At 38.3% G+C, this 13,167-nt stretch overlaps 1 protein-coding gene across 3 annotated transcripts in view; it reads right to left on the reverse strand.

Annotated features, from left to right (window-relative positions):
• Positions 1–13,167, reverse strand: part of LRGUK (leucine rich repeats and guanylate kinase domain containing) — a 46,191-nt gene that overhangs the window by 22,103 nt on the left and 10,921 nt on the right. For all 3 annotated transcript variants that reach the window (XR_011904071.1, XM_072340434.1, XM_072340443.1), the window contains exons 8-12: positions 11,339–11,419; positions 9,796–9,882; positions 7,685–7,791; positions 3,809–3,928; positions 684–780 (exon numbers count right to left, since the gene is read on the reverse strand). Coding sequence is in view for 2 of the 3 variants with exons in the window: in XM_072340434.1 (XP_072196535.1) it covers positions 684–780; positions 3,809–3,928; positions 7,685–7,791; positions 9,796–9,882; positions 11,339–11,419 (492 nt within the window). In the remaining variant the exon portion in view is untranslated. The remainder of the gene's footprint in view (positions 1–683; positions 781–3,808; positions 3,929–7,684; positions 7,792–9,795; positions 9,883–11,338; positions 11,420–13,167) is intronic.

Raw genomic sequence — 13,167 nt, forward strand, 5'->3', positions numbered from 1 at the left:
CATTTAAAAGAGAAGATGCCAAAGAAAAGAGGACGGAAACAATCCTGCAAGGAGAATGCATAATTGGCCAAAAAATTTCAAAGTTAATACCTAAGAACATAAAATTTGGTTCCCAGCAGTTCATCTAGAGAAATGTAAGCAAAACTGCTTGATTACTGAGAGTTACCATTAAGAACCATTAAAATCAGTCGCCTAAGACTGTGTTGGCTCCCTTGTTTGTACGTGTACAAATAATGAGCTCTGTTGTGGCTTTTCAAGCCAAACTTTTATTGCAGGCTGCAAAAGACATCAGAAACACTAGCTGGAGGCACAATGCCTTTAGGGGGAATTTGCTAAACTTCAAAAGACTGCATTCCCTGCAGGGTTACTGGAAAATTTAGAGGGGAGATGACAGATATTTCATGAATTTATGTTTCTTTAACCCACACTAGATGCCTGTACATGCAAATAAGATTATTTCTACTTTATGATGCTATTTAAAGATTCCTACTGACCATTAGGCCTACGGAATAGTTTCTATGTATGCATACAAAAGAAAAGACAACATAAATATGCAACGAACTTTTGGTTGTTTTGTATGAGCTTTCATATTCATTCACATAACTGTGAATGATGACTCGGATGGAAAAGCTGAGTTCACTCTGTAGCAAACAGTCCTGCCAGACTACTAGTGAGGTACTCACCGCCTTCAACAGTTTGTCAAATGCTTCTTGAGAAACAAAATGATAATCAAGTCTGTTTTCTTCACCAAAGTAAGCTGCCCTGGTGGTGTGACAGGGACTGGAAGATAAATGGTGTAATAAAGAAATAACCTGTTTTCAATCACAGAAGCAGCCATGGGATAGGAAGGGGGAAAAAAGGGGGAGAGTTCTGCAAATCATTTTATTTTTAAGAAGAGAAGAAATACGAGAAATATAAAGAGGTGCAAATCATACCACTAATGCTGCGTGTTTGAAAGATTAACTCATAAATACACACACAGAAAAGTTTAAATGTAACATTACATTTTGGCTATAAATCCCCTCCAACCCAGGATAGCTAAAGCTGAAGCTGTCATAGCATCCTGTAACAGAGAAACGATGAAGCCATTTTTTCCCAGTTATGTCAGCTTGTGAATGATATAAAGTAGAATCCTGAATATAGAAAAGGAGACCGGGAGTTAGGCTGAACTGTGAGGTTAAGAACGAGATACAAAGACCAACCCTTAAACAGTGCCCTAATATCAAGAGGAGATGCAGTCCTGAAACTAGGGAGATAAGCGGGACACAAGGCTAGAAAAGTAATTGCCTGTCACCATGTAAGGATAATGGGATAAGCCTCAGATATGGGAACTAAACTACCATGGAAAAATACTAAAACAAAACCAGTTCAAAAAGCCCCAGCTAAGTCAATGCATGTAGCAACTTTGGATTAAGCTTGGATTAATAGCAGCTTTGCTATTCAGTGGCTCATGTTCTTAGGAAATGATACTTTGCTAATTGTTTCTGGTTCGATTTTGTTTTTAATTTTTACACTGTTGGATCACAGGAATAAAAGCATGACACGACGTTCACACTGACAGCATTTCCTCCTTGACTGCTGTTGGACTGTTTTGGAAAGTATGGCAAAAAACATACCCTGCTAATATACCACCTACAGGGTTCACCCATATTGCCACGTTTCTGGAGAAGGTTTTAATACATTTTAAAGAGACAGGGAGAGAGGTAATTTAGAGATTAGAGCTGGAAATGATGGAAAACAGAACAAGGAGCCAGTTCATACCAAGTCAGTATTATCAGGAGCGTGGGCCAAGGACTCAGCTCCTGCTTTTCTAGCCTAGGATTTGCCCAAGCATTGCCATTCAGTGTCATTAATTTTCTTTCTTTCTTTTCTTTTTACATCAGGAAGTAATAACAAATGAGAACAGTGTGCTATGCATGGACCCTAAAACATCACTTCAAAGGCCTGATTTTTTCTTAAGATACTATGAACGCATCCAGCTTTAAAGGTCAATCCTGAGCACAAGCCAGATGGTTTGAAGGTCTAATTTCACTTTATTTTTTGAAACGCTTTTAAACATTACAACCCTTTTTTAATTGCAAGGCCATGTTTACATTCAAACTGCTAGAGTATCTTGCATGAAATACATTTTTAATGAGTGGAATGTTGGAAAATTAAAAGAGTAAGCCATAAAATTGCTTAAATCTCCACTGAATAATTAAAATACAGCTTTTCTTTATGGTTGCAATTATCTGCTCTGTTAAGATTCCGTCTCTATTCCCCCTTCTTCCCCCTCCTCGTGCATAAAACTTTTAGGAAATAAAATAGTATAAACAGTATAAAAACAATGCTCTTAAAACCAAACCAAAACAAACCAAAACCCAACACATAGTGCTAAGAAAATTTCAACTGGCATTCAATTAGTTAGTAATTTCCCATCTCGTCTTTCAAAACATAGCTTTTTTTTTTTTTTTAAGGGAAGGAAAAGACATTTTTCCAATTGCATAACACTCTCAGGTCTTTTCTTTAAATGTCCTTTTGATTTGCCCTTTTATAGCCATGTGCTGGATTGGGTCATTAATCTGAGCACAGTGAAGGCATGTAAGCTTCTTCACTGTAGAGAACTATGTTAGACAGGAAGGCTATACCAGATACTGAGGGACATGGTTTAGTGGGCATGGTGGTGATAGGTTGATGGTTGGACTGGATGACTTCTTTTCCAGTCTTAATGATTCTATGCTATTACATACATTACATACATTACATCAGCATGCAGAAACTGTGAAACTGAGAAATATTTCTCAAATATTCACATGCCCATGGTCCCTTTCTTTCAACTCACTGCTCAGTAAGCAGGACAGCATGAATATGGATTCAAGATGTGGCAAACACCATACATATGAAAATATGGCCAAGATTTAAGAAGAACAGATAAAATTGTGTGACTGTAAAAGCAACAAACAATTGAGAAATTGATAAAACAGAGGAACGACAATATAACAGGCATACGGGGCTTCAGATAAGTGCCATATAGCATGTGGATCTATAAGAGGATCTCTGGAAGCTAGCTACTATGACTAATGGGATGAGTAGACACAAGGAACAGCTTGTACCACCTAGTTTTAGGCACCAGACAGTGGTGATTTGAGTTAGCCACAATTCCTGTCTATGGGCACTGAGGATAGGTATGTGATTCACAAAAGCTGAATCTCCCTTGGAAAGAGCTGGTTTCTCTGCACTAAATACACAGGGAGCCCAAAGCAGAAAGGATCCTAATTCAGGCCTTTCAGAGTGGGAGAATTGCTCCTCCCAGCAGGTGGTGAAGGCTGAAAAGTGCCATTTACTCCAATAGCACTACTTGGAAGATAATAAACTGGTCCAACAATTGCACTTGCTTCTTGCCTAGCTTCTGGATGCAGCGTGCACATGCATGCTAATGTGTTTACATGCAGGTACGTTATAAAAACTTAAGAGAAATGGATACATATGTAAGCAGATGTTTAGACTGAAGGGCATGTGTGAGAGTAGATAGAGCGGATCAATAAACAGAGCATAAATGACTCTTTTTTGTTTGCTTCTTTGCCGTTCACCTTTGAAAAAGAACAAGATAATTTAAATGGCATTTCTTTTAAAGAAAGTATTTGATGACTTCAGGCAATTAAGCAGTATGAAGAGATAAAATGCACAGCTAACTAACATTTATTGGTTGTATTTAACTTTTAACTTCTTTGGGGAAAAGAAAAAACAACAATTAAAAAAAAAACAACAAACAGCAGCAATTTTGATCTCGATCTCTTCGTGTTCTTTTAACCTCAAGGAGTGAACTTACCCATATCTGAAGAAATTATTGAACTGTCTGCAGATCCTATGAGTAAGCTCTCTCTTCCCACAGGCGAGAGGGCCAGCCAACACCAGCATGGGGTAGGGAGCATCGAGACTAGGTAGGGTGCTATGAGAAAGGAAAAGAAGGAGGCATTATGTTACCTACAAATAAAGTCTTCAAAACATTGCATAAAGCCTCAGCAGAGATTTCATCATCCTTTCCACTAATTTCCTCTATCTATCATGCTATATTCACATCGATCGCAGCATAGACAAAGATCAGGAAAAGCGTGTGCTCAGTTTGATATGCTCTAAACATAAAAACAGAGCAGAATGCCACAATAAAGACCCCTGGGTCTCTTTTGCTGAAGGTATAATATTATGCGTACAGTAATCTTCTCTGATGTGCTGTCTTTTTGAAGTTTCCTCTGCAGTTATGGCATTGCAGGGTTTTGTTTAAGAGTTTTACAGTTCTATTGTAGGGATGGTAATATTTTAATGATTGGAACAATAAGCCTGGAGTGAACTTCAACTCAGTCCTACAGATCTTTATGTACTCCTGCATATATTCTTGCTAACCTTGCCAGATGAAGGTGGTAATTTGTAAAGAGTCCTTCAGTTCAGTACAATGAGAGACACTAAGAAACTTAAACACCACGGAACACAAATAACACTACAATGAAGGAAACCAAACTGTTACAAAAACACAAAGCCTTCACTTTGGCTCCAACTTCTCCATGCTGTGCAGATGGTTTGATTCTCGATTTTCCTCTTCCAGCTTTAAATACTGGAATAAATGGCATTTCTGCATTTCCGAAAGCAACTAAAAATAGAACACAACTTTGAAATCTCATTTTTAAATCACAGTTGGGCCGTAAGATCACGCCACTTGATAACGTGTCAAAAATAGCTGAAATAATTTCAGAAACTCTCATCTTAAAATAATGAACAGCTTTAAATCAGCCTCGGCTTTAATGGAAGAAAACTACCTCTGTGCACTAGGATTACATTTAATGTGATTTACAGCAGGTGAGCATAAATTCCTGAAAACAGATTCCTTTCTTTTAACACTTCCCTTGCACATGGCAAGGTCCACAAGAAGTAACGATGGCCATCAAACACAAGGATGGGGAGAAGTAATAATAAATAAATAAGTAAACAGAACCACAGTAATAGCTACACCTCTATTTAGGTTCAACAAAACAACTCCATCTTCTACCAGATTATACGGACGTAATGGGACTGAATGTTTCAGAAGTACCGAGATAATAATGTAATTCAGTTCCTAATTCTCCAGTGAAGTAGATAAATACTACCCTCACAGAAGACATAGCACACACACCTAACAAATTGGCTGGCTTGAGGCTGTACATATGTGGGGTTACTAAACTGTAAAATGAAGCAAGACCCTGGTCCAGTGCTTCATTTACTGGACTATTTTCAAGCAAGAGAGCAGCAGAATCATTTAGAGACCTAAGGTTGTTTTGCTTTTGTTTTTAAATGTACCGTGACATTTACAAAAATTAGACAACATTAACACAATAAGCTTATTAGCAGGATCACAGAATAATTTTGTGTTGGAAGGGATCTTTAAAGGTCATCTAGCTTCACTTCCCTGCAAGCAACAGGGACATCTACAGCAAGATCAGGGTGCTCAGTGCTTATTTACTTGGGATTCTCATTCTCTTTAAATAAATTCCCATTGCTAGAACAGTGGAACATATCTTCATATTCCTTGAAGAAGAAGAAAATGGAGAGCATTTCCATAGTGCTATCTCTCATTACATCACCATTTACTGATTCTCAGAAGTTTTGGTTTTGCTAGAATGTAAAAGCAGAATCTGGTAAGGAGTCCTTGGTTTATTTAATGTTAACCTTTCAACTTTCTTTAGTGAGTAGAGCAATACACTGCTGTGAATGATTAATAGATTTCAAGGCCAGAAGGGACTCACGATCATCTAGCCAGATCCCCTTCATCATACTGGCTCCAGGATTTCCCCAAGTCAGTTCTTGTTGCAAGCCTGACGCTGAGGGTTCTGTCAGAGCATATTTTAATTAAAACGTTCCAGTTGTGGAGATTTCTTGGTACCCATGGTAAATTGTTCCAATGGTTAATTAGATTCATTGTTAAAAATAATCCTGCCCTCTTTTTTTCTCTGAATAAATTTATCCTCAAAAGCCAGATAGTAAGTCTCATCATGTGCTTGCCCAATAGACTGAAGAGCCCTCTGTTATTAAATTTCCACTCCCCCCATAGCAGTTATAACTATGTCAAGCCACCTTTTTAAATGTCACATGCATTTAGAGTCAGGGAAAAAATATACATAATATTGTTCAGTGGTCTGTTACTATGTAATTAAAGATAGCATCAGGAGGCACACACAGAGAGGGAATGGCATAAGTAACTTATGCTAATATTTTCTGACTGGAGTAAGTAACAGTATAACCTTTTCCTTTGATTTCAGGCTTTATTTTTAATAGAAATATTACTAAAAACAGAATTAATTATAAACTCATCTAACAAGATAGATGCAAATGAACTACACCAATCTCGTTCCAGTAAGCAGTTTATAGCGTGGAAGACAGCAACGTATCATCATTAGGAAGATTTCATTAATGACTGTGTTGTGTGTTTTCCAGCTGAGCATAGGCAAACACTTGAAGCATCATTAACAATTTTGGTCAGTACCATAAATATTGCTTTGCTTATTTATATGTTTGTGTACACAGTGCCTCTGACAGAAGACAGAGTTGTTCCTTTCTAGCCATGAAGATACACAGGCACAATCCAATAAACAAATATTTAAATAAGGCCTATGTCTGCATTGGAAGAAATCCATGCCCTTAGGTAAAACTACTCTTTGTTTGGTTGCTTAGTTTTTCTTTTGTTTTGTTTTTTTAATATTCTCAGAGCTATCATCACCACAGGGATAGTTCCTATCTGTCAACATCAAGCCAAGAAATAAAACCAGCTTTGCAACACAGACATTCTAAAAATGTAAATCGAGTCACTGAATCATGGATCTTGAATCACATTACTTAGTTATGAATTAAGATGCCCATAATGGTGCTAAGACAGGATGCTGGGCACAAGCTGATTTCAACACCCACTGTAGCTGATAAAATAACAAACCACTTATATGTCATTGTATCTTCCATCAGCATACGTCAAAGCACTTTCCAGACTTATCAAGCAACTATCATCATTCATCTACAGAGCAGCAAAGTACGCTGATTTCCATTTTCTAAATGAGAAATAAGACGGAGTGAAGTCACCTGGCACGACAATGGTAATGTCAGAAAAAGAACATTGATTTGCTTCTCCCTTCTGTTCTTTAAATGGCAGTCAGCATCATCTCCTCCCACGGGCAGAAGTAGTTGGACTTCCTCAAGTACAAACTTGAAAATTTTGCCTTATGAATAAAAAAACATACCCCAAAGCCACAAAATAAAGCCATTTTGCTCAGGCTGGTATGCCAGTAGTGTGAAGAGGAATAAGCAGAAAACAGGAAGAAATGTTTTACAGCTCTCTTCTCCCTCTAGAGACTTTCAAATCGACTTTTAGAAATAGAAATTTTCCATCTCTCATTTATGGTGCAAATGGCCATCTGTTTCAACAGATTGTTTAAAAGCAACGGAGTTGTGGACAATCTGTCTCAGACTTCAGAGGTGAATGACTAACTTCATTTCATAATCCATTTCAACCAAACAAGATCTGCCTAATTTGCGGACCGCTAACGGAATATGATGGAACATGTCCTCTTCATTAGATTAATTTAAAAGTGGGAGAGGGACAGAAAAATGCCCCTCTAAGTATGCCAACATATTCTGCTTTACTTGAGTGCCACCCTCAGGAGCGGATGTGAAGTGGAGGTAAGCTTACCTGTCAAAGATTCTCTGGGGCTGCAGCATGCTATACATAAGCTGAGTCATATGATCTTTAGCAGCAACAACTTCTGGAGGAGGGTCATATTGATTCACAGCATCAACCTGTCTCCAGAGTTTAGGTAGAAAAGAAAGAAGAAGGGCAGTGATGTAATTGTTCCCAACTGCAATACACTTCTAAGATCACTATGAATAATGAAGGCTTCATATTTGTGAGGGTCAGCCTTTGCGTTTGGCTTGTCTATAAGCACTCTGCTACATAAATCTTTTTGGGAGATTTAAATACAGTCTGATAGATGGATGGAAGGTTGCCAGAAGTAGGTCACCATCATTAATATATTCAACCTTTTACTGGAGAGAAAACAGGATGCTACATAAGACACAAAGTAATTCTGCTTAGGTTTTAATTATCCATTAATTTGCATCCTTTCAGTGCTAGTGGAAGATGCCAAATTAAAATCCTCAGAGACTGAAGCCATTCACTTATTTGTTAGAGAAGGAACAGAATGAGTATTAACAAAGTAAGCAAACAGCAGTTTTCTCCTGACAAAGCATTTCTGCCTTTTCTGCGAGGAAGAGCACTGAAACTACAAAGATTCTCCCTATTTATTGTGTCAAAATTCTTTTGAGGGTATTGACCTCTAATGGGCTGTATTTACTTCTTTTGTTGTTGTTATTAATGCTTGACAATAACCTGAGGAAAGGATTTTAGAAGTAACTTCAACCACACAAAAGTTGTGCGCTAGTCTCAGTCAGTCATCTAGGCTTAATTTTATAGTCCACAGAGAAAGAAAGATTTCTTGAATATACATGTGTAGAAGGAAAGCAGATTTTCACATAAGACAAAGAATAGAGATCAACATCTTTGGTATCATCTATTCGCATTCATGATAGCAAGAGGCTGGCAGTAAACAAGTGCCTTGATCCCTGGTGTTTATGCAGCTGAAGTTAGGAGTGACAAATTTCCTGCAAGGATCTTTTATACATTTATTTTTTAAGGATGCTTCCCTTAAATCCAACACCAATATACAACTGTTAACCCTAACGGTTCTAGCTATAACAGCACTAGAAGAAAAGGTTTATATCACCATAGAATCATAGAATCGCAAGGCTGGAAGGGACCTATGAGATCATCTAGTCCAACCATCCTCCCTTTACCATAGCTACAGAAAACCACTAAACCATATCTCCTACCTCCCTATCCAGATGCTTTTTGAACACTGCCAGGGATGGTGACTCTACCACCTCCCTGGGCAGCCATTCCAGTGCCTGACCACTCTCTGAGAGAAACTCAAAGTTCCTTCTTATGTCCAGTCTAAACTGCATCTGAAACAACTTGTGGCCATTTCCTCGGGTCCTGTTTGTTGTCTGGGAGAAGAGGCCAAGCCCCTCCTCATCACAACCTCCCTTCAAGAAGTTACTGTAAGTAGTCTGAGGAATTATCAGAGGGAAGAAGATTATACAGAGAAAGCTGTATTGAGTAGACCTGGCAACAAGCATCATCATAATATACAGAATTCATCTTGCAATATACAACATTAAAAAAGAATGTAACGGCATTTCAGAAGTAGCACAGTGGTTGCCACATAGTGTTATGAGCATTGTTGCCTAATCAGATTCACTATGTCAGCAACCCCAGCTGCTAAGTAAATACTTTGCCCAGAGAGGCTGTGGATGCCCCAGCCCTGGAGGTGCTCAAGGCCAGGTTGGATGGGGTCCTGGGCAGCCTGGTCTGGTATAAAATGTGGAAGTTGGTGGCTCTGCCTGTGGTGGTGGGGGTTGAAACTTGGTGATCTTTGGGGTCCCTTCCAACCCAAGCCATTTTATGATTCTATGACTCTGTTCCTCCAGAAAACAAAACTTTTAGCTAAGTTTTGCATTTTCACTTACATGCAAGTGCTCCTGTATGTGAATACACGTCTGGATTTAGAAGCAAAAGTCTCTGAATTTGTAGTCTATCTATGTTGTAGTCTGAAATATGGGAGAACCATCACGCTCAAATAACAACAAACCTATATTTGCACGCACAATTATTCAGGCTTTTTTTTTTCTTCTTTTGTATTTGCATTCTTTACTTAGAAAAAAAATCAGAATGATACACTTAAATACCTTTTCTTCCACTGAAATCTTCTTGAGATCCAGTTCTGTTAGTTGTTGCAACATGAAAATCACATAGAGCCAGTAATCTGTTTGTTCCTGAAGGAAAAAGTACCTAGATTCATCAATCTAATATTTAATATCTATCAACTGAAATTAAATTGGTTTTAATACAATGTGATATAAAAAGACTGCTGGAGAATCAAAAGCATTATCTATTCCAGGACTACATAATCATCAATGTCTAATATTTCCAACCCAAGCAGGACTGTAGGAACTTTAGAAGAGAACTTGCATTATATAAGCACTTAACAATGATGAGTTTAAGACTGGGACAATAAAAAATAATAAATAAAAATCAAATAAAAAGTTGACACTAATAACCAAAACTCAAATGGCTGTCTTAAGATGACTGTTGTCATCTATTAAAATGGTAATTTAAAGGAACAGGATCAGATTGTACTTAAGAGAAGGTCATATAAACAGAGAAAGGCTTTCAGTACATGGAGGGGGCCTGGGACAGCCTATTCTAAAAGAAGAGACAAAGCAAATATGACCTGTGTAAGAAGATATAGAGGATGTGTTTTCAGTCTTTGTTTGTTTGTTTGTTCGTTTGTTTGCTTAATTATCCTACTCTACTTTTAATTGGTAATAAATTAATCTTCCCCAAGTCTGTTTTGCCTGTGATCATAATTGGTGAGTTATCTCTGTGTCCTTATCTTGACTCATCTTATTCTTTTTATCTTATTTTCTACCCCTCTTGCTGCGGAGGGGAAGTGAGGGAGTGGTCTGGTGAGCAACTGGAGGCCAACCAAGGTCAATTCAGCACCAGTTCAAACAATCTAGAAGTCACAAAAGTCAGGAGAGAGTCATCTTGGATTTACTCAGGACAAGTTACAAACACAAAGTCAGTATATCTGACATTTTGTGAATCACAAAATCATTAAGGTTGAAAAAGACTTCTCAGATCATCTAGTCCAATTGTCCACATATTATCCCCATGCCCACTAAACCATGTCCCTCAGTGCCACATCTACACATTTCTTGAAAACCTGGGCAAAACAGATGTTTAATTCATTAGTTGAGGAATATTAAGGGAGCCATAAAAGAGAACTGAGTAAATCCAAAAGATGAAAAGATGATAGAGATCCCAGAGACACATTATTTGAAATGGGATACTATTAGGTTCCTTTGAGCTTTTCTCATGCAAACAGAAGTGGGATCTTCCACCCCCACTCCTTCACCCTCACCAAAAAAAACCATTGTATACTATGAATACAAAAGTATTAACAAATGGAATTGATCAAATTCATGGATTTACTGTGTGGATGTGAAACATGATTTATATATAGGTTTGGCTAAGGAAGTTCCCAAAGAAAGATGGGTAAATATGCTGGCAGAACAACCACTCATCACTACTTCGTTTCTTATCCTCATTCCCTGAGATGACCCGGTCACTCCCAGAGACAGAAGAAGAATCTAAATGGAATCTAGTGTGACACAAAACAGCATCTCTAGGTTCATATTTTTGCCTTCATTTTTACTTTCTTCTTACCTGCACTGGATTTTTTAAAAGACATAAAGTCCTGAGGAGTGGCAGATCTTTAATATATTCAAGTTCACTCAGCTCAGCGATCTAATTAGCAACAAAAACAGAACATAAATTAGTGGCAACAGAGTCAGTGATAACTATGGGAAAAAGAAAAGAAGTTTTAAATTCCTGTTCCTAAAATCTGGAAATCAAGATAAGTGGTTGTACTCACAAACTGGGTATACATGTTAACTGCATTCAATAAGGCATTTTCAGCCACAAAAGGCAGACAACTTGGATATTAGCTGGAGAAGCAATATAACAGAGTAATTTTGAACCACCTGCATTTTCCCCATTCTTTCATACGTCAAGCCATAACACGTTTAACTTTTATATGGCTGATGTGCTTAAGTGAGGCAATTCTGCAGTTATATTTGTGCTTCGTGACTAGAGAAAATAATTCCTTCTAAGGAGATTTTCTTTTCACTGGAGCTCAAGTTCACCTTATCTAACTTGCAGCACTTAACTGAAAAGCATCGGCATACTTATTCTTTCCTCTATGTCCAGAGGGTAATGCATCCCACTTAACATCTCATCTATCCACAAAGAAAACCTTGGTTGGCTGCACTCAGCTATATCCATTAAGCTTTAGAAGTTAGTGGGACTGACCAAAGCTTTTGTGCCCAAAGTGAAGTCAAGACAGTGGTACCCAGTGAACAGTTGTAAGGCAATCAGTTAAAACAAAGTGGGTAAAAAGGAATTCCTACTGACTCATTTTAGCCATCTGTAAATTTATTGGCCCAGATCAGCCACTTAACAATTTCACTTTAATCGGTGGAAAAAGACAGTTTCAGAAGACATAACCAACACATGCTGGGATAAATGGAATTCTAAAGATACTAATTTTCCTTCAAATGCTGGAAGACTGAACCATCCCCAGTTTTTAGTTAGCTTACGGGAGGCTTCTAAACATATAAATCTCAACCACCATATTCAATATTCCTTCTGAGTTAACAAGCCCATTGCAGAACAATTTTGACTAGGTTGTCATTTGAATGGATTTCCCAGATAAGTCATTGAAAACCAACAGTCCATAACTGAAAACCCCTAAATATATACGGGTTATATATACGTGTTAAATATGGGTTATATATGGGACCCCCAGCAGAAGAAAGTCATGGAGCTCTTGGAATGGCCCAGAGGAGGGACACAAAGATGATCAGAGGGCTGGAGCATCTCTCCTGTGAAGAAAGATTGATGGAACTGGGCTTGTTCAGCTTGGAGAAAAGAAGGCTCCCAGGTGAACTCATTGAAGCCTTCCAGTATTTGAAAGGAGAGTATAAACAGGAGGGGTATGACTGTTTGCAAGGGTGAGGCATTCAAAGCCAGGCTCTGGGCAGCCTGGTCTGGTGGTTGGCGACCCTGCACAAAGCAGGGGGGTTGAACTAGATGATCATTATGGTCCTTTATAACCCAGGCCATTCTATGATTCTATGATATACAAGATAGCTACATTCTACAGATAAATCTACTGTCCTCATTGGCCTGAACGACAGCATGTGGAACACTTCCAGTGGGACAGTTCCACCTTGTGGAGGCAGAACAGAAATAAAACACTGAATGTTCTGTCCTATGTCTGCTGACTGGCCCCACAGATCTGCAGAATATCATGTCCACCCAGCTCTCCAGAGACACCAAGCAGCTGGCATTCTACTCCCACAACAGATGCGGGTAGACCAATCTAACTTTACCTTGGAACAATGAGTTCCAGTGAGAACCCTTAATGCAGCTTTTTAGACAGATAAAACTTGAGGCTATAGCAATTGTGCCAATATTCTCTTTAAATTATTCTG

The sequence above is a fragment of the Excalfactoria chinensis genome, chromosome 1, assembly GCF_039878825.1.
Source record: "Excalfactoria chinensis isolate bCotChi1 chromosome 1, bCotChi1.hap2, whole genome shotgun sequence".
NCBI lineage: Eukaryota > Metazoa > Chordata > Aves > Galliformes > Phasianidae > Excalfactoria > Excalfactoria chinensis.